This window comes from Leuciscus leuciscus (genome assembly GCF_965113295.1).
Source record: "Leuciscus leuciscus genome assembly, chromosome: 6".
NCBI classification, from domain to species: domain Eukaryota; kingdom Metazoa; phylum Chordata; class Actinopteri; order Cypriniformes; family Leuciscidae; genus Leuciscus; species Leuciscus leuciscus.
Window position 1 is genome coordinate 29,731,069 of NC_138730.1, and position 27,308 is coordinate 29,758,376.

The following is a 27,308-nucleotide window of genomic DNA, read 5'->3' on the forward strand; positions in this document are numbered from 1 at the left end:
AACCCTGAAATTAATTTGCTTCTTTTTGATGTCTTGTGCTGACCGTATTTACCAATTTGAACAACTTGTTTCAAAATAATAAAAAGAAAGAAACAAGAAGTCAGGTGTAACAAAGTTATTTATGTTATTCTCCTGGACCCTAGACCTGGGACGTAACAATAGCGTGCACGAACAGAGGCGGTTGAAACATGCACTCTAGAAAGTTTCATCTTTGTCTAGTGTCTGCGCTGTTTTTCTCCAGACGTTATGACCAATAAAAATTTCTAAAATCTGTTCAGATTTAAAAATTTGTGTAGTGTATAGGGCTGTCAAAATTGCTCAAAAATGACGTTCGAATATTCCCTCTAAAAAACACACGAATATTCGAACTATTCGAACATCTGGTTGCGCATTTTTTCAATGACGCGCATTACGTCAATAACAGGACAAATTAATACAAAGAGACATACATAACTTGTATAGGTAGTTAATTTAAGTTTAAACATATTTGACAATGTATTACCAACACAAAACCAAGTAAATAAACTAATGGCCAAGACCGCAGACCTCAGTCTCGCTCACTCGCAGGCACTCTCTCTCTCTCTCGCGCCCTCACGCTCACGCTCTCTCTGCTCATAACGGTTTAAATTAACAACAATAAGCACATGTTGAGTGCTGATCAAGAGTTTTGTGCAAGCAATTTAAGGTCGCGACTCTTGCCCCAAATATAGCAGGCTTCATTCAGTGATTGAAACAAATGTATTAACATTAATTTAAGTTTTACAGTATAGAACCGACATTGAACGCTCCGAGCGAGCTGTGCTGTGGTAAACATGGAACTTTTCTGTTTAACTTTAAATAAAATGAGGCACACAATTCCGAGAAATGTGACAACAAAGAACTTTTACCCTGAGGTTCATAAAAAATAAAGTGCTATTAAAAAAGAAAAAGGCTACTTACATTATTGGTGCTTGTATTAAAAAAAGGAAAAACTGACTGCAATTTATTCCATTGTCTTTTAGTGCACTGTCAACTTTCAGCAGTGACGCTGTGCTAGACAGTGCGACTCGTGTGACCTGTCCCTCAGGCAGCGCGCGCGCCCACTCGCAAAGCAGACAGCCGCGCCTCTGCTTCCGCGGGCGTGTTTTTCCATATTCGAAATTCACATTCGAATATTAATTTTCACGTTCGAATTTCTGTTTTTTAAAACTATTCGAATATATATTCGAATTTAGAATATTCGTTGACAGCCCTAGTAGTGTATTCCAGCCTTTAACTGTCACTTTTGATGAATTGAATCCATTCCCAGCTGAATAAAAGTCAAGTCAAGTCACCTTCATTTATATAGCGCTATTAACAATATAGATTGTTTCAAAGCAGCTTTACAGTGATAATAGGACATTAAAGTAACAGAGATTGTTTTGGCTTTACAGCAGCTCTAGAATAATTAAGTACTAATTAAGAAAGTACTAATTTCTTCATCTTTTTAAAAAATCTTACCAACGGTAGTGTACAATTAATAACTGTGTGCAATTACAACCTCTTTGAAGATAATATATCTCAATTTAATATCAAAATACTAAAATCTTAACTAATCTAGGAGACATTTCTTAGGAATTACAATAACAGACCAATCAGTAAGAAAACAGGATTCTGGGACACTCACTTGCACTGTGCATGATAATACTTGATGAGATTCTGGAGGAGATCCACTCCTTTCTTGGTCTTAATCTCATTCACTTTGATCAGGTACTGTTGGGAACCACAGATAATAAAGCACATAGAGACACTGGTGTGTTAATAGGAAAGAACATCTGAGATGCTGCTCCCTTCTAAACACACACAAACACACACACACACGCTTGCTTTGAAGTGGTTAAAATGGCTCAACTATAAGAATTGTGTTTAAATGCTCCACCCTAACACATCTGGTTTAAACAGAAATATGGACGGGACCACTTCAGCCTGCATCAATTGTTATTATACACTTAATAACATATATTTAATGACTTGCATTTTAAGTTTCTTTGTATATTGTTTAGATTATGAAATCCAATTCCAATAAAAGCAGTTTTGATTTGATTGAAGTGAGCCTTGAAACCTATTGGTTATGATTAAATGGTTTGTACTATGTAATTCAATATTAAATTGTTGATATAATCATTTTTGTTTGCATCTCAAAGACGACCAAATACTCTTAACACAGACCTGATATTCATATCAATACATCTTGGAAATATACGTGTACAATATTTATAAAGACAGTAAAATATAATGTAAAAACGTGATCAAACATAAAGCTGGTGTGATATCTTGGTATGTCTGTACTCAAGCATATTCTGCACCTGATTATACAAAGCCCACTGTTGCAAAGGCTTGACTCATGAATATTAATCAGGTTGTGTGAATGGATGGTTCAGTAATGTTACCTAGCAACGTCACAACAGCCTAATTAATATTCATGAGCTAAGACACTGCTGTGCAATAATGTCTCAAGCAGCCACTTCAAAACTTGCTGCCGGGTGAAAAATATGAACACATCAGAAAATCTCCTAGCCTTTCACAACACCTCAAGTTAGAGCAGACATCATGGCAGAAGAGAACAAGGAGACAAACTAAAGTTGCTGAACAATCAAAACTACTGTCAAGCTAACGTTTCTCGGAAGAACGAGACCGAAAGTTTAAATCCTCACAAGCCCACACACCTCACACATCTGCAGCTGAAAGATCCTCCGCTCCTTCTCCATCTCTTCTGCGATCTCAGCGCCAGTGATCTCCGTACGGATCATGCCGTGCTGCTTGGCATGTTCCCTCTTCTCCTTCTCAATCTTCGTGCTATGGCGAAAAAGACAAGAACCAGAAGATGACAGAGAAACAATAAGCAGAAGTTCAGACATAGGTTACCGCAAGTGGCTCTTTCACTAACATGATGATGATATTGTTGTGTTTGACAATAAAACTGCTGTACATCACCACATTACATTAAACAACATTTTGTATACAACGACCAAAAAATAAACACAAGGTAATGATACTTACAACTTGGTCTCATAGTCTTTCCAGGCCTTGTCGAAAGGCTTTTTAAGATCCTGTGTTGAGGGAAATAAAATAAATAGTGCAAGGAGAAATTAGGTTTACTGTGCAGAGTTATAGACCATTTTCTACAGTTGTTAAACTGAACACATTATTATACAATATAAAGCACCACAAAGAAATCATCTAAATTTAAAGAGGTTTGATCAGAACACTACTATAAAACTCAGACTGCTGATGTACAGTAGTGACTGATATGGACTGTGGTAATGCAATTTCTTTATTATCAGATTTTCCCACTCTCAGGAACCTATTCTCTGGACTTAATGACGTTATTCACTTTCCAACTACCCAAATGTTCATCTGCTCAAATAATAATTGATCATGAAACACACAGATGTTTTGGCTGAGTCCTTTTGGAGTGTGTTACTTTATCTGAAGTGTATCAGTTTGCTGGATTCTTAGCAAGGGTATAAGCACCAATTTGTTCACAGCATGAATATACTGTATTCCTACTGCGGAAGCAAAATCCAGAAACCTACAGCATTTTATGCTTCTGGATACATTTAAGTCAGAGCACAAAAAGACATGCCAATGCAATCTTAAATGCAATCTTAAATATTACACTGCAATATTACACTGGTGTACAGTGAAGTGGTGTACATGCAGTGAAGACTGTAAAGTGCTTGATAACTTTATTCAATTTCAGTATCCTACTACCTGTTAGACCTACCTGAAAATCTCAAAGCACTGTTTACAAGGTTACATGGTTCATAAACAACAAAAACAATAACTTTTTGTTCATTTTGACAGGGCAAGTAAAAAGCTGAACTGGTTGAGGCCAGAAAAAATTGAGCCCTGATATACTGAAGGGCACAGGTAAATGCGACATTTATTAAAATGGCTTTATGTGAAGATTGTTTTAAGTTCACTTAAATTTAAAGTTTTTCTATTTTTTAAAGCCTAATACATGTTAAAGGGGTGGTATAATGCCCTTTTCACAAGATGTAAAATAAGTATTTGATGTCCCCAGAGAGTGAATGTGAGGTTTTAGCTCAAAATACCCTACATATATTTTTATATAGCACGTTAAAGTTGCTATATGTTGCTAAATGCACCGTTTTTGTGTCTGTCTCTTTAAATGCAAATGAGCTGCTGCTCCCAGCACGGGGGGCGGGGCTTCAACAGCTTGCACTCACGCACACATGCACTGAAAATTTCAAAAACGTTTAGCCTTTTATGTTCAAACTGAAGTCAGAAAGATGGAGAGACTCAAGAAGAAGTGACAACATGTAGATGACATTTCTGAATGGTTAGTTGGTGAATTTATATGAAGCTAGAATTTTACATTGTAACGTGTTAAATATGAATATTTTTCTTACACAAACGCATCGCTTCACTTCAGAAGGCCTTTATTAACCCCCCGGAGCCATGTGGAGCACTTTTATGATGGATAGATGCACTTTTATGGACTTCAAAACAGAAACAACCATTCGCTGCCATTATAAAGCTTGGAAGAACTAGGACATTTTTGTATATAACACAGATTGTTTTTGTCTGAAAGAAGAATGTCATATACGCCTAGGATAACTTGAGGGTGAGTAAATCATGGGCTAGTTTTAATTTTTGGGTGAACTATCCCTTTAAGAGTCTCTGAGTGAGTCCTGGTTAAACATACAGGAGCATTGGTGTAGGTGCTTGTTAATGGGTTATGAGGCATCTGTTCCAGTGCAGAAAAGATTTTAGAGAGAGCTGATAATGTCCTCCAGGGACTGCACTTATACCCTTCAACTGCCTCTGCCTCTGTCAATAAGGGCTTTAGAAAATGGTTTTGTTTCCGCTGAGTAAGAGGGTGAAAGAAAGAGAGAGACAAAGTATGAGTGAGATAAGAGAGTGAGAGAGAAAGAGTGGGGGCTGGTAGGTATGTAACCTCTGTCTACTGAGCAAAAAAGTGAAGCCTCATCACTTCCACTCAGAAATTCAGCTGATGCTGCTGAAGCTCTTAGCCTGGGTCATGCTAATGTAAAAACAATCAGACAGCCCTTCCAAAACAGCTCAGTGTGAGACGGCCCTACACTTAGACTAAGTAATTTTCACAATCACTACATGTTTACCTTCAAGCCTGAGACATCAAGCCTGCTGACAAGAGTGGTCAGTTTGACGCCTGAGCTCTTTCCTCCAGTCAACCAGAAAACACTTCAAACCGACTGAGTCAAAGGGCGTTAAATACTCCCACACTGTTTACTAGCACTAACAGTGGCCATTCCTTCAGCACTGTGTTTCATAGACGACAGTGGCGTGAAGAACCCTGCAATTAAACTCCAATGTGATTTACAGTGTGCATTTTTTTATCCAAAGGGACTCATTTAAGACCAATATGGGGCAGTAAATCAGGGTGTTCCTCAGAGGGGGCCTTTCCAATTAGTTAAGTCCAGAGACAGGGAATTAAATCTTACCCCCTTCACTCCCTTCAGATCTCCTTTGAGCAGAGAGTCCAGGGTGAAGATGACATTGTGGCTGAGACTCTGGAGCTGAGGAGAAGAGTCAGAGGAGAATCAGAACAGTTATCATACAGCTTATGATCAGAGAACACACTACATGTACTGTACAAGAATGGTAATAATCAAATTATCAGCTTTAAAGGACTATTTGAGGATATTTATAAAAGCAAGAAATGTGTGGGAATATCAAAATTACTGTTACTTTAGTATATGTATTAGTTTAAACATTAAAACATCTAAATAATCATGATAAACAATTAAAATGCTGTCCAATTCTTCTCAACTTTTCATTACTAAAGCTGCAGTCCGTAGTTTTTCCTCTTTGTCGCCATCTCTGTTCGAAATCTGAAATTGCAGTTATTCGCGGAATTATCAACTTTACGTGGGTTGTGCCTCGGCACGGCACAGCGCGGATGGATCCAATGTTTTAAGGAGAATGTGCGGCTGTCAGTCACCGCGCCGGTGTGGAAACTGTCATTCAGAATCACAGATTCTAAAGTAAGTAACATCCACTTTTGTTCTGACCAACTAAGGGAAAAAAAGCATTGCAGTAAATCGCACTGATTAAATCTAACGATCGCTTATTATATCACGTCAAACCGTGCAAATTATACTTTGTTCTCAAATTGTTCATGTTAACAACATCAGCATTGTGTGACTACATTTAATGTCCTTCTGATATTTGTCATTGTTTTCGCACAGACCCGGTTGCAGTCTCTTTTTTTCTGTAGCCACTCCGAAGTCCGAAGTCTTTTGCATTTTACAAAGGGTGAATCTCCAGTTGTCACTGATTGTCGTTTGAACCTTTCTGGATCCGCCATCAAATTGATACGTTTAATTATATCAAGTGCTGTGAGAAAAGACTATAAATCTCCACCTCCAACATCCTCACACGCAACATAGCCTACTAGCCGAGACACCTTTATGTGTACAGATGTGACGTAATGACGCAAAGACAATGACGTGGAAATCCACCAGTACCACTGGAATTAGAAACATTATTACAAGCTTACCGTTTTGAATCGAGCTAAGGCAAGCAGATAGTTTTGAACACTGGCTGGTTATGTACTTGCTCAAAAATATATATTGGATATTTTATAACCCAAAGAAGTTATGGACTGCAGCTTTAACTAAACTAGTTAGTTCCTAAGTTGTTCAAATAATCCTCATTAAAAAAAAAGATATATATATTTAAAAATACAAATACTAAAAAAATACAAATAAAAAAATTACGTAACACTTTATTTTAAGGTGTTCATGTAACAGTGTAATTATACATTTAAGTATTGAGTAATAATAATAAAGTACATGTACTTACTATAGGGTTAGGATTAGGGTTAGTTGCACATAATTATGCATCATTTATAGTTATTATATTATAATATTACAATACATAAAAACATACAAACATTAATACATAAAACAGTACACTACCCCTCACCAGGTTCTTGAGGAGAGCGGCCAGCTCCTTAATAAGGCCAGAGAACTTGATGAAGGCTGTTCCCAAATCAGAGTTATCTCGGCTGATGAAGTTGCTGCCAAACTTGTCGAGTGCCTGCCCATAATTCTCTTCATTCTGCACATGATCTGTAAAGAAAAACAGACCATGCATTTTATGAAAGAATTGGAATATACTTTATTCAAAGGTGAAGTGTGTAATTTCTGCGCCACTTTCATCACCAATGGAATTGCAAAAATAATGACTTCAATACTGTTTTGAAACACGTTCCTGGACATTTTCAATCTTTTTGCCTAATAAACCTATGAATAAATACTTGTCTGTATATTTAGCTGAAATAATAAAAAGTATTTTGAGAAAACAAAACATTCAACTTCAAGAATGTATAACCCTACCTACTGGTTAACATAAAAACCAAACAACTAATAAAAAATGACCCTAGAGGATGGAGTTATGTCATATATCAAAAAAAAAAAAGACATTTTAAATAGCATACCATGTGGAGGAAGAAAACAATTCCTCAATTCCCTGCACATTTGTCAACTAGGGCAGTTTCCTGTGTGAATCCCAGCCCACAGGATGTCAAGTGAACCAATAATAGCCCTGTCAATACACATATGTGCTAAAGCTGCTCCTCACTGGGCACAGGTCAAGGTCAAGGTCATCATTGCCAACAGAAAAATAATGCAGGTGCCCATTCACAATTTGTCCATTAAAAAAAAAACACAACACAACAGTCTCTTGTGTAATAAGAAGAATGAAGAGAATTTCTAATATGACCATCTTTAGTGCTGTTCAAGTTTAGGGTCTCCATACTATTCTTTACTTTGAAAACACAGTATGGACACCACATCATCTGGTATTGCTTCATCATCTTCCCATAGCTCCGCACTGGGACCCCAGCCCATGGCACAGTGGCGTTATTAGGTCATTTGTCTTGTTAAGTGGAGTTAAAAGATCTGGTACCCTGAAATAGGGAACTGTCACCTTCTCTAAATGACCAGATGGGAAGTTTTACTGCAGCCGTTATGGACTCAACAATCTGAGGGAATCAGTATTGTGCAAACAACCCATGAACCAAAAAAATAAATAGATGAGCTCATTTCTGACTGTTTATGTCAGCTAATTATGAGCATATGAATCTCTGCTAAATTCATAAAGCTCAGATAAAAATGATTGGACGACATAATTATTCTTTTTGTATACTATTATTTTCCACATTTTAGAATAATAGTGAAGTCATCAAAACTATGAAATAACACAAAAAGTCTAAGTGTAAAAAAAAAAAAAATAACTCTTTTCTAAAGAGGTTTTATAGTCTGATCTGTTAAACACTGACTTTGAGCTGATTTTTATGATAGGAGCTATATAAATAAATGTATTAGTAGTATTTTTTTATTTATTTGTATAGAGCTGTTCATTTATTTTAGAAATACATTATAAATATAAAAATTAATACTAATACTACTACTAATAATCATTTATTTTGCTTTCAGTTGAATTATTAACAATAATAACAATAATTTGATTTGTATATTCTTTGTATATTGTATTCATAAATTATATACATAAATATCACTACTAATACTAAAAATAATTAAAGTTAATTTGAGTTGCATAGCATCTTTTATTAATTGTATGCATTAAATGCACTATAAATATAAAATAAACACTAATACTAATACTTTTACTAACACTAATACTAATAGAACCCATTATATAAAAAATGTAAGATCATGATAAATGGTCAACTAGATGCCAAAAAAGACTATCGCCACATGGAGTCCCAGTCATATCATAATATATAAAAAAAAATTAAGGTCATGATAAACGAACTCTTACTCTAGACTTTTAGGGTAAACACAGGTGAACATGGTCCACTGATGTCAGCAGAGAAGATAAGTAGATCATACCATGTCACAAATGGATTAAAAGGTTGCAGACAGATCTAAACAAGACTGTGAGCAAAGTGACATGAGCAGACCTCTGAAATTCAACAGAGAACAAACGCCCCATGCCAAGTGTCAAGAGCTCAGGTATTAATCATCTGGAGCTGATTAGAGTGCTTACTATACAGTCACATCTGATTAAACAGGATCATGACACTGAGGCCACCTGCAACACACACAGCAGAGAGTGGATAACACAGCGGGAGCCGGTTTACATCCTCTGCCTGCTGCACACAGTAAGATACACTGCACACTTCAGGAAGACAGCATCAGCGAGCAGAGTGATGTGCAACATGAGCGGCTGCTTTCGTTCACAAACTGAAAAGGTGACATTTCTGCTGCCATTTGCTGAATCATGATGGAGATGTCCCTGTATTGCTGAAGAGGCGTAGAGGCCGTGTGCTCTCTGAGGAATACTGAGGTCAGAGAGAGGTCAGCCAATCAATCTGATCAAGCACTGCAGGTCACAAGAGGAAGTCTTACATATTGTATCACATCACTTAAATCGCCACATCACAGCCATGTCCTATTATTAGTATAACAATCAGAGGCTACGTTCATATAATTAAATGGCAATGTGAGCAAAAGGTACATTTGACTTGTTGAGTGGAACTAAGCGAGCTGGTAACCTGAAATAAGGGGACTGTCACCTTCTCTAAACAAACAGATGGGAAGGTTTACTGTAGCCGTTATGGACTCTGTGGGACAAGAGGAACAATCTGTGGGAATCTCAGTGTGTTAAAAGTGCTCATTCAGGGTATTGTGTAAACAGCCCATAGAACAAAAAAAATGTGTTTATCATTTCTGACTGTTATGTCTTTGTTATGAGCTTATGAATCTCTCCCAAATGCATAAACTTGCACTCAAAAGATTGGACCGACATATTAAATATAAAACACATTTTTTAGTACTTGAAATAACACAAAAGTGATTAAAAAAAAATCCTTTCTAAAGTGTTTTTTTGTTTCGAATTATATTGTGAAGCACTTTGAGACTTTGGCCATCTTCACACAGCAACAGAATATGGTTTTTAGTCCTGTATTTAAGGAACTTGGTATGGTTACATTTACACACTACATTCTCTGCACTGTGTGAATGGAACCGGACTGGACAACTAGTTGTCTGTCACGTCATACAGTGTGAGAGAGCCGTTCTGCGCTGCAAAAGCACGTCTCTACCATGTGTTGCAGGTTTTCGTGAGTGGTTTCGCTTTCGGTCACTTACATCGACAATTTGTGAACTGTGTGTCATCTGAAGGTTTTAGATCGAGTCAAATGTTCTCCACCGTCAGTTTTGTATTCTATGCAGAGCCGGATTAACGCAAAGGCAAACTAGGCACGTGCCTAGGGCCCGATTGGCGGGATGGGGCCCAGACAGAGGGACAAAAATAAATAAATAAATAATAAAATGTACAAATGTCCTATCTACAATTTATTTCAATATTTATTAATTAACTAAAAAATAGTGACGATGTTTATCTTAACCATAGACTGTTACATTACTGCAGTTAAACCAATTAATGTGTCCGTTACAAAGCGGGTGCCGGCTTCTGAAAGTATGTGTAACGAACGCATCCATCAGGTGCTGCGAGGCAAAAGCCTAATAAGCACACAAAGAAGCACAGCTCATAATGCAGGTGTGTGAGTTGTCGTCATCTATTTTGGAGTGATTGCAATGTATTCTAAATATAAACTTGTACTGTAGATCAGCGTCATTTCTGGAAAAATCATTCACCGCTTTATTACGAGTTTAAAAGAGCGCGAGCGTCATTAACGTGCCCAGACGAGACGCTTTGAATTTGCGCGTACAATGAATAACATCGCGTCGGGAGCTGACTAGTAAAAAAGCTACAAAATTAAAAGACAAGACGTCTGTATTCTAAGTTAAAAAGCCAACACACTACAACATTTTTAAATGTTTCAAATAAAGGATCTCATATCTATGGGTCTATTTTCTAAATTCTGCTGATGATTAGATTATACCTTACATTACGCCAATAATATCAGTTTATATATTTTTTTCTGCTCAGTAGCGATCGTGTCTTTCTCTTCCACTTGATTTGTGTGTATAGCATATTTAAGGTAGCAATGCAATATAAAAGCACTTATGCTCATCTACTGAAGTGGGATTCTGGAACTGTGAATAAATTGAATAAAACAGCAAAATAACAACAACAACAATAACATCTTCATTAAACAAAAAAGAGATTACCTTAGATAAAGTTTGAATAATATGTACATACAGTACCGGTAAAAGTCTGGACCCATTACTATTTTTAATGTTTTTGAAAGAAGTTTATTATTATGCTCTACAAGCCTGCATTTATTTGATCAAAAATACAGAAAAAAACAGGAATATTCAGCAAGGATGTGTTAAATATATAAAAAGTGATAGTGGAGACTTTTTTAAAACAACTTTTTAATAATCAAAAATCCTGAAAAAAAGTATCACAGGTTATAAAATAAATATTAAAGGAGAAGTTCACTATTAAAATGAAAATTCTGTCATCATATACTCACCCTCATGTTGTTTCAAACCTGTATGAATTTCTTTCTTCTGCTGAACACAAAGGAAGATATTTAGAAGAATGTCAGTAACCAGACAGTTTCTGGTCTCATTGACTTCCATAGTATATTTTTTTCCTACTATGGAAGTCAATGGGACCCAAAAACTGTCTGGTTACTGACATTCTTCTAAATATCTTCCTTTGTGTTCAGCAGAAGAAAGAAATTCATACAGGTTTGAAACAACATGAGGGTGATGATGACAGAATTTTCATTTTAAAAGTGAACTTCTCCTTTAAGCACCATTTCTAACATTTGATAATAAATCAGAATATTATAAAGTTTTCTGAAGGATCACGTGACACTAAATTCAGCTTTGCATCACAGAAATATAAAGTATAGTAAAATAGAAAACCATTATTTTAAATTTTAATAATATTTCACTATATTATTTTTCTGTATTTTTGATCAAATAAATCCAGGCTTGATGAGCATAAGAAACTTCTTTCAAAAACATTAAAAATAGTAATGTGTCCAAACTTATGTACTGTGTAAGTAAAAATATACTGCTTTTAAAATTAAATGTTGTATAAATAAAAAGGTTAGGAATCATATTTGTTTCAAGTGTTTTTTTATTGGGGGTGGGGGGCCTCCAACATTAATTTTGCCTAGGGCCTCCTAATGTCTAGAACCGGCCCTGATTCTATGTGCGTGCAGCGCGACATCAAATGCTCCGCTCTCCTTCCAGATATAAAAGCTGCTGTCAATTAATAAAGATTTGATGTCTGACTCACGGCTCGATTGGACTCGTCGTATCAAAATTGACGACCATTTTATAATTAAAATGTCGCCATCTTTGATATTACTTTTGTCACTGACGCTATGGTTACTGGTAAAAGAATACAGGCTTGAATTCTCAAGACAATATTCTCAACTCAACTCTATTTATTGAACACTTTCAACACCACAAGTGGAACCAAAGTGCTGTAGAGAAAAAGATCAAATAAAAAATAAACCATAAAAACAATGCAAACATATGACATACACTGCTTACAAAGCATTTTCAATATGCTAAAGCAAACAGGTAAGTTTTAAGCGCACTCTGAAATCCACCCAACGTAGAAGAAGATTTAACAGACAGAGGAAGGTCATTCCAGAGCCTAGGAGCTGCAACAGAGAATGCCAGATCACCTTTACATTTTAAACGAGATCGCGGAACCATGAAGAGCAATTGATCATTTGAGCGCAGAGATCAACTGGATTGAGAATGACTGATTAAATTAGTAACATACTCTGGTCCTAGGCCATGCAGAGCCTTAAAAACATACAACAACACTTTGTAATGAGTTCTGTATCGTATAGGTAACCAATGCAGTTTGATTAACACAGGAGTAATATGTTCTGATATGTTCTAATACTTGTATTATACTAATATATAAGCAATATATTCGAGACGCTACTGTAAGTTGCTGTTTGAACGGGACATTGAGACTCACACCTGTAGGTAAATGTGGTTGTCAATCCCAAAAACTGACAGTGTGAAAGTAGTCTTTGTAGTCTTGAAAAAGACAAAAAGTAGTCTTGCTGCATTTTAAGCATGAAAGGTATTATACAAATAAAATTATTATTTATAAATGTAACTGTAAAACTATTATTAGTTACGTATATACAGTATATTAGTATTATATATATATATATATATAAACTGATGAATAAAATAAACATATAAACTGATGAATAAATATACAAATAAAATTGTTAATAATCATTATCATTATTTCTGGAATTTCCAATTAATTTCTTCTGAAATGGAAGCCCTGTATAATTATTCTGGTTTTGCATTTTGCATAAATGCATTTCTTAAGATTCGTTCATGCGTTAAAAGTTTGACCGTTTGTATAAAAAAAATACACACAAGATGTGACAACTGCCAAAGATATCCATGTGGATGTGTCTGGCTGTAGATGTGCTTTAAAATCTTTCATCGTCTTATTTAGTCTTTTTATGCTTTTATCATCTAGTCGACCATTGTGACCCATCTCTAGGTCACACAGCAGCAAAACACAGATGTCTGCCCTGTTTTAGAGTCCTAAACACTGTTCGTTTCACAATCTCCAGCCCTGATCCCAACCTTGCCAACATGCCTATGTCTTTGTCTATTTCAGGTCCACAAGAGTGTAAACATTAGGCATTATGAAGCCCTGATCAAACAGCCATTGATATTTGCCATCTGGACTGTGAGCTTGGCCAATAGGAGCGGTAAACACTAAACACTTACAAGCTGATAATGCGACTGCATAAGCCAGAAACCACTGTCACACTCATGAGATGTTAGTTACATGGTCTGGAGGATTTCCTGACCTTTCATGCTGATTTACCCTAGAGGGCAAGTAAGCATTAGAGCTTGCCAAGACAGAATGGGGGAAGAGACAATAGGAAGGAGCCTGCAAACAGTAAGTGCTATGGCAATTCCCGTTTACATGGTAACAGTGACTTCTCACTTCAGGATTGTGGGTTAGATTGGTACTTCACCATGAATGTGCCAATTAAACCCATTTCTTTCAATTATGAAATGGAAAATCACTTTATTACAGCCACACATTTTATCAAAATTTTAGGCCATATTTTAATATTCCCAGAACTTTACTGTTGAAGACCCTCAGCTGGGTCAAAACTAACCTTGACCAGAGTTGTAGATTGCTTTGACGGATTTCTTGACCTTTTGTAAAGCTGTTCGGTCCTGGTCCAAAGCCTGGAGAGACATAGATAAAGAGAAGAGAATAGGGTGATTATTAAACATGGCTAAAAATGTCTGTGATTCATATATGATTCATGATCTTAGAATTCCAAAAGGAATCACATCACTGGCCACACCCATCCGAGGAGCATAACCACACATTGGGAATCCCATAATCACACTGTAACCATGACAACACAGGAGCTGCAAAGACTTGAAGGAATTTCCAATGCTCAGATGGGCCGACAGGTGGGGAAAATGTCAGAGGTATTCCTTGTAACACCAAATTTAGTAACAGAAAAGCAACTTATACACTTGTGGACATATTTAAACATTAAAATTATATTGATTAAAAGTAATTCAACTAACTAATAAACTTAATGAACATTACCCAAAATCTCCTCAGACATGACAGCATGGGGTGGCTAAATGAGACGGTTAATGGGTACACAACTTAACATACCACGACAGACCCTTGACATGCAGTTTCCTAGAAACCGCAGCACAGGAAGGGGAGAACCCCTCGACCGCACTTCATTGTCATTTTGTGGATATCATTTTAAAAATCAAAACCTCTGTGAAACACAGAAGAGAACCGGACATGCCCCCTGAGGGTCTCTCCGCTCCTGGAAATCTCTTAAAATATTTTGATGCATGACAGTAAACAACAGGGTGTCATCGAATCCTGTTTCCTTTCCTTTCCTCTATCTAATTTCTGATTTTAAAAGATGGAAACCAAATCTGAACTCCTGGGAAACATGCATTTCCTGTATGTGAACTCTTTGCTTTACTCTTTTAGACACTTTGAACTTGTGTCCTGGCTGATGCCCTCCTCCCTCCCTGATTCTATCAGACGTGTGTCTCTCTGGATGAAAAGGAAATGATGCAAGTGAATGGAATACAGGCAGGCTGACTCAAGAGCAATTAACTTGTTATCTTGGGGAAAAAAGCAAATATATATAAATATATTGTATTTGACTAATTTAATTTGTTAGTCACGGAAAGCGGATTCAGTGCATTCATTGAACATGACCAACAGGCTTTGCCATTCATACTGCATTCATGTGCTGTTTCAGCTGGTGACTAACAGATGTGTGTCCTTACAGTCACAGCGACCAATACAAACACACCCCTCCCAAACAAACACACTCAAATGTAACCAAAAATAATCTGTGAAGTTTTTAAAGAAGCCCTTCAATTGTGATTAATGAGAAAGACAGAGCTGAAGGCCACACTTTAAAACAAATCCTTCAACATTCATGACAGCTCTCTGGAAATAAAATGTTTTCTCAAAAGATAGGTGGATACTGATGCATACTGTAGAAGTATCATTGTACCTAAGTAATGTATTTACATTCTTTATTATGAATTGTGAAGTCATTTAAATAACCATTATTTATAATAAATTATCTTAATCTATATTCAAATAGGACACTGTTATTTTAAATTGTATCAATATTGTGAAATATTAATACAACGACTGTTATGTCATATACACAGAGTGTATATTACTATATTCACTGTTTTTGATTAAATAAATGCAACCTTGGTGAGCATAAGATAATTCTTTCAAAAACATTTGAAAATAATACCAACCTCAAAATTTGGAAGGTTAGTGTATTCATTGAATACGTTTTAATACATTTTAATACTTTAGTTTTGGTGTAAGTTAACATTGTTTGTTTTGCCCATATTTAATTTTTTTCCAAAAATGACAAATATCAAACAATAGTTAGCAGACCATTAGCGGACCCCATGCTGAAGACCCATCATTTCTCTTGTTTGCTCTACCATTGAGATATAATGTTAGCTCAATTTAACCAGATGCAAATCCTGACATTTTAAATATGAAAAAGGAACACAAAATGTGAATTACAAAAACAGCCATTTATATACTGATTATGTAGTTGAGTGGCCAGGGAAAACCTGACAGGAAACATGTCATTTCTAATCCAGTCTGTAGACTGATGTCCTGCTATACACATATTCATGTACCTCCTCCTACAGTGAACACAAGGCATGCTGAGGCAGAGAAATAATGAGCATTTGGGCAGCTGCGGCACACTGATCAAGAACCTGTGGTGATGAAAGTAGTGCTTATGTGCCGCTCATGTGATAAATGATTTCCCTCTGCGGCCATTCTCTCATTTTCTGCAGCTATGTTTGGACATTGGTACACCAAAGTTGGACTGCCCACTGCGGTCCAGGGACAGACAGACTCGCCAGGTCGAGAGCTTTTTATAAAAAATTTGTATCCCTGGTCATTTCCCTTGTTATTTCATTGTTATGGGGAACAACATCCTGTAGCTATAGCCTATACCAGGATTTAAAGGAACATTTCTAGTGGAAAGGGTAACTTTCTAATGGAAAACAAGGGTTTACAAAATTGTTTGTAAAAGCAAAAAGTAATGCACTTATGATGGAAGTTTAGCAGGCAAGCAAGTCACAACACAAACCAATAGGAACATTTTTTGAAAGAAGTCTCTTTTGCTCACTAAAGCTGCATTTATTTTGATTAAAAAAAACAGTAAAAACTGTAATATTATGAAATATTATTGCAATTTAAAATAACGGTTTTCTATATTAATATATTTTAAAATGTAATTTATTTTTATGATGGCAAAGCTGAATTTTCAGTATCATACTCCAGTCTTCAGTGTCACACAATCCTTCAGAAATCATTCTAATATGCCGATTTGGTGCTCAAGAAACATTTCTTATTATTAGCAATGTTGAAAACAGTTCTGCTGCTTAATATGTTTGTGGAAACAGTGATATAGTTTCTTCATGGTTATTGGTGAATCGAAAGAACAGCATTTCAAAAGAACATAATAAATATAAATCTTTTTAACATTATAAATGACATTTACATGATCAATTTAATGCATTCTGCTGACTACAATTTCTTTATACTTATTCTTTATATTATTAATTATACAGACCACAAACATTTGAACGGTACTGTGACTCTGTGTGTGTGTGTGTGTGTGTGTGTGTGTGTGTGTGTGTGTGTGTGTGTGTGTGTGTGTGTGTATGTATGTATATATATATATATATATATATATATATATATATATATATATATATATATATATATGATGAAGAGTTCAGATGCAAAAGCCTCTAAGTGCCATCTGAAAATTTCTTCTAGAATGATCATTTTTATCAAGATTGTATATATAAGTTCAATAATTTCACTTAAATGGCAATGCAAATTACCTATTAATTGTCATTTAAGTGAAATTACTGAACTTAAATATACAAGCTTTATAAAAATTTCAGATGGCACTTAAGAGGCTTTTGCATCTGAACTCTTCATATACATATAAAATTGTCTCCAGCTAATTCAGTTACCCTGTAAGCGTGAACTATCAGTCTTCTGATGTATGACCAAGAAAGTAATTTCATTACACAACTAATTACAACAATCTAACCATATCCTCAAATGGTCTTGTAGGCTATTAAGCGTGACCACAGTGAACAGAACAGTAAATCTGAGCACTGCAGAGAAGATAAAGCTCAGCAGGTTACATCTCCATTATGATCTGGATAATCTCTCAACCTTATGAGTTTGATCCACCTAAAAAACTTTTAGCTGCTTTATACATTTGAAGTTATCCTTAAAATAATAATTTATAAGTACAGCCTGATATAGCCTATCTTATATTTTATAGAAAAGAGCGGACAAGATATTCTTAAAACATTCACCTTCTGTGTTCCATCGAGGAAAGAAAGTCATACAGAACAACATGAAGGTAGATATTCCACCCTGCAATAACTCATTAGTGGTTTTATAGATAATTTGCAGACATCAGGGAGATGCTATCAATATGCAAGAGAATCCGGGAACTTCTGGGAGAGGCGTGATGTCTATGAAGGTGAGTAAGGGTTTGTTCACACTTGTAGTTCAGTTCTCTTGGTTCTTTTAGTCCAGACCAAAAAAGAAAATGATAAATTTAGTCCTCCTGGTTTACTTAGCGTTCAGACTGTCATTTTTAATAGACCGAACGGTCCGAACCTATATACAAAAAACAATGCTGTGTGAACTGCGTACATATGATGGTATTTTTACCTGCTGAGAACTCGAGAAGAGCTTATAAAATGTGTAAAGGAGTCAAAACAGTGCAAGGAATCTGCACACAAAGAAAGATTAGCTGCAAGGAGACAGAGTTTCCAACGCCTGTTACGAACTGTAATGGGCAATGTAGCTCCTGTGACAGGAAAAAACAGGTATTGCTTGAGCATTCTGTCCTTTTTAGAGTCATCTTGTGACATCACGTCCTGTTTTTGCTTCATTTAGATGTCTTTGGTCCGTGTTGCGTTTACATTTCAGTCGAACTGCACTAGAGTTCTGGTTTGGTGCACACCAGGGTTCGGATGGCAGCGTTCACACTTATTCAAATGAACCACACTAACACCAAAGTTAATTTTAATTGAACCCAACATGCCAAGTGTGAACACACCCTAATATGTGCCAGAAATGTATTTTTGTGTGAACTATTTCCTTTATGGTCAGTCAGCCACATTTTTTCAGACCACCATCTGGAACCTGAAGAGAGACCAAAAATCTAATGCAGCACTACAGTTATTATACAGACAGAGAAAGTTAAGTGCTCTATTGAGAACAAATGTGACATTACACTCACTGGCACCAGAACAATATGACACTCTCAATAAAGGGTTACTTTGTCCTTCCATGACTAAGCATTTGCCTCTGTATGACTGGATAGACTGCAGTAATAATACACTAATACTCTCACTCACAACAAACCTTGACCCTCTGTTCACCTACTCAACCGATGGGCATCACTGAGCCCTTGGCTCTCTTCCTGGAGCGCTCAGTAATCCCAGCCTAAATTGAAAGCACCTTTCTTGACAATATCTCAAAACCGGTCAAATAATGTTTTTCACTGGGTCAAAAAAAGAAGCAAACAATAAACAAAAAAAACGACCCAACCTAGCACAGCATTAATCTGGACAAATCTCAAAGCTGATCTAAAGATCCCTCAGAAACAAGATACTGGTGGAAAACCAGAGTTACACTTTTACTGCCACTCAAAGCAACCACAATCCATTAGATTCACACTACAAACAACCAGATCGATTATTGGACTTTATCAAGACAGCCAATCGAGAAGACTAACATAGGCCTGCCAAGCAAGAAAAGACTCTCTATGGCCTGCCAAAAGGGTCTTTTACTAGAAAACTTTTCCAAGACTTGAACACTGCCATGTGAACATTTAGGTCAGGAGAGACCTGCACCAGCTATCAGCCACAAGAAACATGAACTCCTTAAGGAATTACTTCTCTCTGCCAAGCCAAAGCCAGCAAACTTGACTAAGGCTGTGGAGAGGCTGGGGTGTACAGCACAAGGGAAAAAGCTCAGACCAAAGTTTCATGGGGTTTATGAGTCAGAACTGCAGGCCAAGAGTGATCCAACTTTCTACTGTCTGTTTTAATTACAATAACTGTGGAAGAAAAAGATACAAATGTCCGAGAGAAACGCAATGGAAACATTGCATGAAGTCAACACCCCGATCGCTGAGCCACTGAACACCCACAGGCCTGGCAAGCACCACTCCAGCACTGGCACTGATTGAATCTGTGGCTCTAGATATGAGAAGAACAGGTCATTGTGTAAATTATGGTCTGTTTGGTTCGTATCCATAGCAACGGGGCCTCTGATACTCACGCAGAATGCTAGGTATGCCTTTGGTTCTGAGGATTCCATGTTCTGTCCAAGTCTGATTAATAAAACACAGACACACACACAGAAACACACACACAGAGGCAGGTGGAAACTTTTGTGGGACTCTAAAAGAAACACTGAGTTCAATGCTTTTAAAAAACGCAGTCATAAAACAATGAATCTGACAGATTTTGTAGTGCGTGACATATTCATTACTGGCACATATTACAGATTTTCTAATTCAGTATCACTCAATACTAGACATGCATTTGTCAATGTATTTTTACATTTAAATTAATTGAGTGTTAAATTGCGTGAAAAAAAAACACTACATACACAGTGTTATTAAATTAATCTTGATTGTTGTGATGCCTAAATTCCCTTGCAGCATTTATAGCAATTTATTTTAGATTTGAATATTTTATTTAAAATTTATTTAGACAAAGCAGTATACAACGTTAATATCACACATTTTTCAGTTATCGGCCATAGCCAGAAAAATTATTGGTAGAGATGCATCTATCGACCGACCAGGACCGGAATCTGCCGATTTTACGCATGATCGGCCGAAAATGAGTGGCTTACTGTGCTTAAACGGTCAAATACACACAAAACTATGTCAAAATGCCTGTTTTGGTGAGTATTCAGTTAAACACAGTCAGTTTTGGAACCTAATTAGTTGAAAAAGTTAACGCAAGTTGTGTAACAGTATATTGGATCCATGCATAAACTCTTAAAATAGCAGCAGCCTATATTCCCACTGCTGACTGAACAAAACAGAACAAAAGACAGAGAAAATACCTCTCTGCCCTTGACTGAATAACTTTCGTAACTTTAATTAATTAATCTGTATTTAATTTTTACAATGAAGACTATCCAGTGTAATTTTACATTTGATTACTTTAATTTCTGTAGAATTTCTTACCTGAATACACTGTATACCCACCTGATAAACTTAACGCTATGTTTATTTCATATCTCTCTTTATTCTATTGCATCTATTTGTGCTGTTGTTTGATTTGTGCTTATTTGTTTATTTGGTACTTTTTACTTGTTTTTTTTATGAAAATAAAATTTTCCATTGAAGAAAAGTAGATTTTTGTTAGTATATGCTGTCAATTATAGTTCTTTGAAAGAAAATCGGAATTGGCAAAAATCGGCCAAGAAAATTGCAACCAGTGCATCTCTAATTATCAGCTTACTGGTTTTGGCCAGAATATTTATATCAGTGCCAGGCAGAGTAGCACATTAACTTGAGCAGGGTGGCCATTGTTGACAGAGGGGATGGTCAGCCCTGAAGGCCGGTGAAGAAGACAATTTGTCCATGCCTGAGAGTGCGTCTGGTGACCTCAACGCAAGGACACGAGACGCGGCACACTGTCTCTCCCTCAGTTGCTGCATGCGCTTGTATAACCATCCAGCTGAGCTCGGCCTGGACAATTCTCCAATGACAGACACACAGCACAATCACACAGCAGCAGAGCCAGAGCCAACAGCAGCAGCACTATTATTCTGCTGACTAACACTAAGCAGCCACTGTTCAGTAATCACAGACTGCTACAGAGAGCGCTACTTCTGACTGATAATGACATAACCGCCAGTCGACTGCTCACGTTTAAGATGAACGAGCAAAGTGGAGTTCATCTTTATGTGTTTTGCAAGCTGCAGCAACGCTAAAGGACCATTTACACCAAGGACGAGAACTACAAAGATAAAGTCCACATATAAAAATAGTCCACAACACAACTATAACGATAAACAATATCGTTGGAAACACTTTCAGAACATTTTTTCCAGCAAATGAACAAAAACATTGACAGCCATCAGAATCCATCCTGACAATAAATAACTCAAGCATTTAAAGTGCAGACAACTTCTGCTTAAAATAAACAGAATGTTGTCGAGCGCTAGTATGGATGCTAATATAGTTATCATTATTGGTGGGAACGGGCCTTAATGGTCGTTCCGAATTAAAGTGAGCAACTGAATCCACAGAATTAACCAATCAGAAGTATTCCAGAGAGCCACATAACTTGATTTCCTTGTATAACTAAACAAATTTATCAGTGTTATAAAAAGGAAGCTATACTTTATCACCGCTCAAGTTTTTTTATTGATTTGTATAAGGTAATTATTATAATTATTACCTTTAATTTCAAGGCAAAATTCTAATTAAATTACCAGGATAGGATAATCAAATGGCTTTGGAAAATCAGTCAATTGAACTTCGATTGGCATAAAAGCATCTGCTAAATTAATAAATGTAAATGTACATTAAAATAAGTAGATTTAACAGTTCAATCTGCTCCTGCTAAATGAAAACATAATGCTGTGAAAAATGAAAATCTGGTCAGCACTGAAACATCAAACCATACTATCTCTCTCTCTGGCATATGTCCTTAGACCTTCAGTTCTGTTGAGGCGAGCCAGTCCAGCGTCCTATCAAGGTCAATTAAACCACATTTGCCGTTCGGTGGCTGATATATGAGGCAGCTAGTTAAAATGTGTTCCACAGTTTGTAGTGGGTCTCCGCACTTGCATTGAGGAATATCTGCGATGCCCCACTTCATCATTGCTGCCCCGAAGCGTCCCACACCTGCCCTCAGGCGGTTGAGGATTGGACACTGCTTTCTGGGCAGGAACGTCCGTGGGGTCTTCAAAGTAGAGGTGTAGCCGAGATGGTTCCGCAGACTTCCACTGGTCCCTCCATTTCGCCTTGACCCAGGCAGCCTTGCAGATGTCGGCTGGTGTAGTGCGCAGCAGTTCTTGGGCGTGTGTGGCCAAAGGTTGCCGGGACCACTGAATTGAGACGCGCCAGGATAAGAGGTTCGAGGAGCTTGTATGGAACGCAGAGCAGTGAGATGGGACGGAATCCCTTGGGGTCATCGCATGGCTTACCATCAAACCATACAATCCCATAGATCTCATGCACCAGGAATTTCAAGGCAACCAAATGTTGTGTAAATCCTCTGATTTCCCATCTGGCTACAAATCAATGGCTGCAGATCAGGTCTGCCATAAAATAGGTCACTAGAGCATTTTATCGTTGTTCCCATGACTACTCTGCAGGCACTATAAAGCATGAATGAATGCACAGAAAATAAATGTGTAAACTAAAAAAACAAAACAGCTTCCAAGCAGGCAGGTGTCAAAAACATAAATTTGTTTTGTTTTTTAAACTTAAAAATGGCTTGGGGAAAAAACAACATAGTTTTAAAATCAGAATCACATTTGTATGGTGAACTGTCAGCATGTGGTCTTTTGTGTTGGCAAATATAATCATTGTTTCCAGAGACATCAATAAAAAGCAATGATGAGATTCCTCAATACTGTTGTAATCTCTGCTTGGACTTCAAACTACACAAAATTACAATAAATACCAAAAAATGCAAAAAAATTAAAATAAAAAGTAAAGAATTAAAAAGAAAACTAAACTATTGTACTCAATAATACAGTGCTGTTGTACCTACTTGTTTAATTCATTGGAGCAAACAATGCAGCATATTATGAGCAAATGGTAAAGGGTGGACATCTTTTATTCATTTTTCTTTTCTTTTTTGCTAGAGACAGGGATGACTAGGCAGCGGTTGTATATGAGCGTCATTGTTGTCAAGTAAAGGAGGTATTTCACTGACCCGTTTAACCCACAGATTCAGACTACTGAAGAGGAGTTTGATCATTGTGTTCACATCCTAAACACATTACATTAGACCATAAAATACCCAAGTTTCTGTCCTGTTTTGTCTACGGTTCCCTTTAATGCTTTAAGCTCCACCTCAGGCATAAAATGAGTGAATCCGGTCTATAGTTGGATGGGTTTTGCTGCAGTGCAGAATATAACTGCGTGTCTCTGTGCAAGGGATTTATTCTATGCCCATGTAAATGAAGCGCTAACTGCAGTATCAGTCACTGGGGACTTCTCCCTTAAGCACTCAGGGACATTTTTACTTTTTTTTCTGAGAGGATTATGAGGGCAGGCATTGCTCCATACTGGACTAAAACAGAGAATCTCTTACGTCCTTCACTCGATTGTGCTGTATAAAATACGACACAATCAATAAACAAAAAGCAAGTTTCTATGTAAGCCCTCAGGACAAAGATCATTCTGACATTCCCACAAATACTATTTGAAATGGAAATTATGAACAGAAATTGAGTTAAAAAAATAAAAAAATACTGTCTTTGAGTATGCATGCCAGCAGCTTGTTGATAAGCAGTCTATACATCTACCTTCATTACCTTGCCATCTGGTCCTCATGAGAATATACGAGCACAGTGCCATGGAAACCATTATCAAGATGGAGAGGCCTTGTATGGAATGCAGGATTAGGGCAAAGATGTTGTGGACAAAATGGAGTGAAGGACGGTGCAAATGTTGAGGTGTGTTATTTTATATCCTGAGAACAAACTACTGTTTGAGTCCTAGCAATGCCAAGGTCATGGTTCGATTCCAAGGGAATCCATGAACTGATAAAATGTATACCTTAGTTGCTTTAGATAAAAGCATCTGCCAAACGCATAAAACGAGACTCAGGCCTCAACCATTTTCATGCACACAAATAATCAATTTATAATCAGATTGATGGCTCAATCGGACTGAATGAAATTTCGATCTAACTGAAAGGGCTGGTGAAATAATGCGATCAACAGGAAAAATTAAGCATGTTAACACAATCTAGCCTAACTATTTTCTCAATCTGATTGAATAATACCTTCAGTCTCATGATGAGCTCATCTCATCTCATCTCAGTCTCACAGCTTACAAGCTCATCATGGGATGAGACTGAATATTTACTAAAAAGGGTTAGTTCACCCAAAAATGAAAATCCTGTCAGTAATTACTCACCCTCATGTTGTTCCAACCCCGTAAGACCTTTGTTCATCTTCGGAACACAAATTAAGATCTTTTTTATTAAATCTGAGAGCTGTCTCACGCCTCCATAGGCTTCTAAGACACTATAACTTGCTGGCCCAGAAAATGCATTAAAGACATCGTTAATATAGTCCAAGTGACTACAGTGGCTCAATCTTAAGTTTATAAAGCGACGTGAATACTTTTTGTGCGCAAAAAAAAACTAAAATAAAGACTTTATTCCACTATTTATTTCCTTCTCTCTGGGCCTCGAGTTTTTTCACGTAGTGTAACTGCGTAGCGCTTCTGTGTTGGAAGTCACACGCATGACACATATGACCAGCGTCGGCCAATAGTGAGCCTATGTGGTGACGTGCAACACAAACGCGCTGCGCTAAAACACTACGTGAAAAAACTCAAGGCTCAGAGAGAAGGAAATAAATAGTGGAATATTTTTGTGTTTTTTTGCGCACAAAAAGTATTCTTGTCGCTTTATAAACTTAAGATTGAGCCACTGTAGTCACTTGGACTATATTAACGATGTCTTTAATGCATTTTCTGGGCCAGCAAGTTATAATGTCTTAGAAGCCTATGGAGGAGTGAGACAGCTCTCAGATTTAATCAAAAATATCTTAATTTGTGTTCCGAAGATGAACGAAGGTCTAACGGGGTTGGAACAACATGAGGGTGAGTAATAACTGACAGAATTTTCATTTTTGGGTGAACTAACCCTTTAATATCAGCTTTCTTTTTAAATATGTCATCAAAGCAAAAATACAAATTAAACTTACATAGCTCCGATGACATTAGCACAGTGGCTTTCTCTATTTCTGAACACGGCGATTGGGCACTGTGAATGCACTGAAGTTTTGTGTGTAATGTAATTAGGGCTGTAATGATACACCAAACCCACGATTCGGTTCGTATAACGATTTTTGACCCACGATTTGAAACCTTGATTCTTTTCGGCAAAAGTAATGATTTTGAATATGTCAAATATAGCAAGGATACATTTTAATTGTTTATTAATAAACAAGTGTTTTCTGTGTCAGTGTCTGCAAAGATGAAATTGACGATGCTGACTCGCGATCTTCGCAGTAGGCTACTGAACGCGCCAGAGAGAAATGCACATTTCATACAGATTACATAAGCAGAGAGCAGTCTGTTTTCTTTCATTTTGAATTGTTCTGTTTAAAAATAGACATTTCAAGCCTACTATAGATATATTTTTCAGGTCTGTGAGGCAAGTAGGCTACCTTATACGCTAAGTTTCGGTTAATTTATGAGAAGAGCTCCAGTTTACGCACCGGCGCCTCCGTGTCGTGATTATCTATTGTCTGCTATATTTACTTCTTAGTAAATTCTATAGTAAATTCAGGCAATTGGTTGATGAAACAATTATTAAAATTAAGATACAATTAATACAAAACGAAATTCCCTTTAAAGAAAGGCTTTTTGCTTTCTGTTTGAGGTCTCTGTAAAAGTTTTGAAGCAGTCTTTTAGTGCCGCTTTCAGAGCGGCCACGTCCGTAACGGAGAACTGTCACGTCCGTAACATTGTTTTTTCCTCATAAATGCGAACTGAATATAAAATGAATATGTTATGTTCTGTGGAGAGCCAACCCTCCTTCATCCGGTGGATAGTAGGCCTATTACTTTTGGTTTGCGCAGTGTAATTCACAGTATTACAAAAAAAATTATTTGCCACCTAAAAGTTAAAGATTTTTTGTGTCACTTCCGTAATGAATGTGTATTTCCCTCATATTAAATATAAAACGCATGTGTATTTTTTGTATACCTTTATTAAGAGAGTATGGATATATAAACAGACGTTTCAATATATTGGTATTAAATGCATTCTCTGAGAATTTATATTTCAGGTTTTGACTGCAAATGTCACGTCCATAACGCTGGAATTGCCCAATTTTAAAGATTTCATCCTCAACTAGTTTTGTGGTGTAGGTCTACGTATTTTAAAATGTTAACTTCAAATAATACTAATAGTAATTTAAAGATGTAGTAGCATTGGATCTGGACGGGAAGGATAACTCTGGGAGTTGGAAGGGGTGTGTCGCGATTCTGCCTTCTCACACCACGACAAAGGTTTGTGGATCTGAGTGTCGCGATTTCGGTTTCATATGCATATCGTTACAGCCCTACATGTAATGCACATGTAAATTAATATGTGAATTGGATTGCAATGTTTAGGGTTAGGGCTCGAACGAAGTGCATGTTGACGTAATTTCATTGATTACAAAAATCCGTCAATTTGCGTGGACTGCGTCAACGTTTCACACTGTTTACCTCATCCCTGTCATGTTTCATCAAGCATTAATCCACAGAAAATTATTAGGTTGATCTTTAAAATAATCATTAGAATATTCGACTAATCATAAAAAATTATAAATAAAATCGATAGATTAATTGACTAGGCTAATTGTAAAAAACTCGTTTGTAACAGTCCTAAATAAAAACAGTTCATTTAAACTTTCAGAATCTGATATTAGATTAGATTAATTCTGACTGATGAAAATTAGTGCATGTAAACATAGCTACCTAGTGTGGAGACTAAATAAAATTATAAATCTTTTGGTCTGAAACATGAT

At 36.7% G+C, this 27,308-nt stretch overlaps 1 protein-coding gene across 3 annotated transcripts in view; it reads right to left on the minus strand.

Annotated features, from left to right (window-relative positions):
- asap1a (ArfGAP with SH3 domain, ankyrin repeat and PH domain 1a) overlaps positions 1–27,308 on the minus strand; it is a 52,406-nt gene that overhangs the window by 19,632 nt on the left and 5,466 nt on the right. For all 3 annotated transcript variants that reach the window (XM_082172612.1, XM_082172613.1, XM_082172611.1), the window contains 6 exons: positions 14,105–14,177; positions 6,955–7,100; positions 5,469–5,543; positions 3,019–3,068; positions 2,685–2,814; positions 1,646–1,731 (listed from right to left, as the gene is read on the minus strand). In XM_082172612.1, coding sequence (XP_082028738.1) covers positions 1,646–1,731; positions 2,685–2,814; positions 3,019–3,068; positions 5,469–5,543; positions 6,955–7,100; positions 14,105–14,177 — 560 coding nt within the window. The remainder of the gene's footprint in view (positions 1–1,645; positions 1,732–2,684; positions 2,815–3,018; positions 3,069–5,468; positions 5,544–6,954; positions 7,101–14,104; positions 14,178–27,308) is intronic.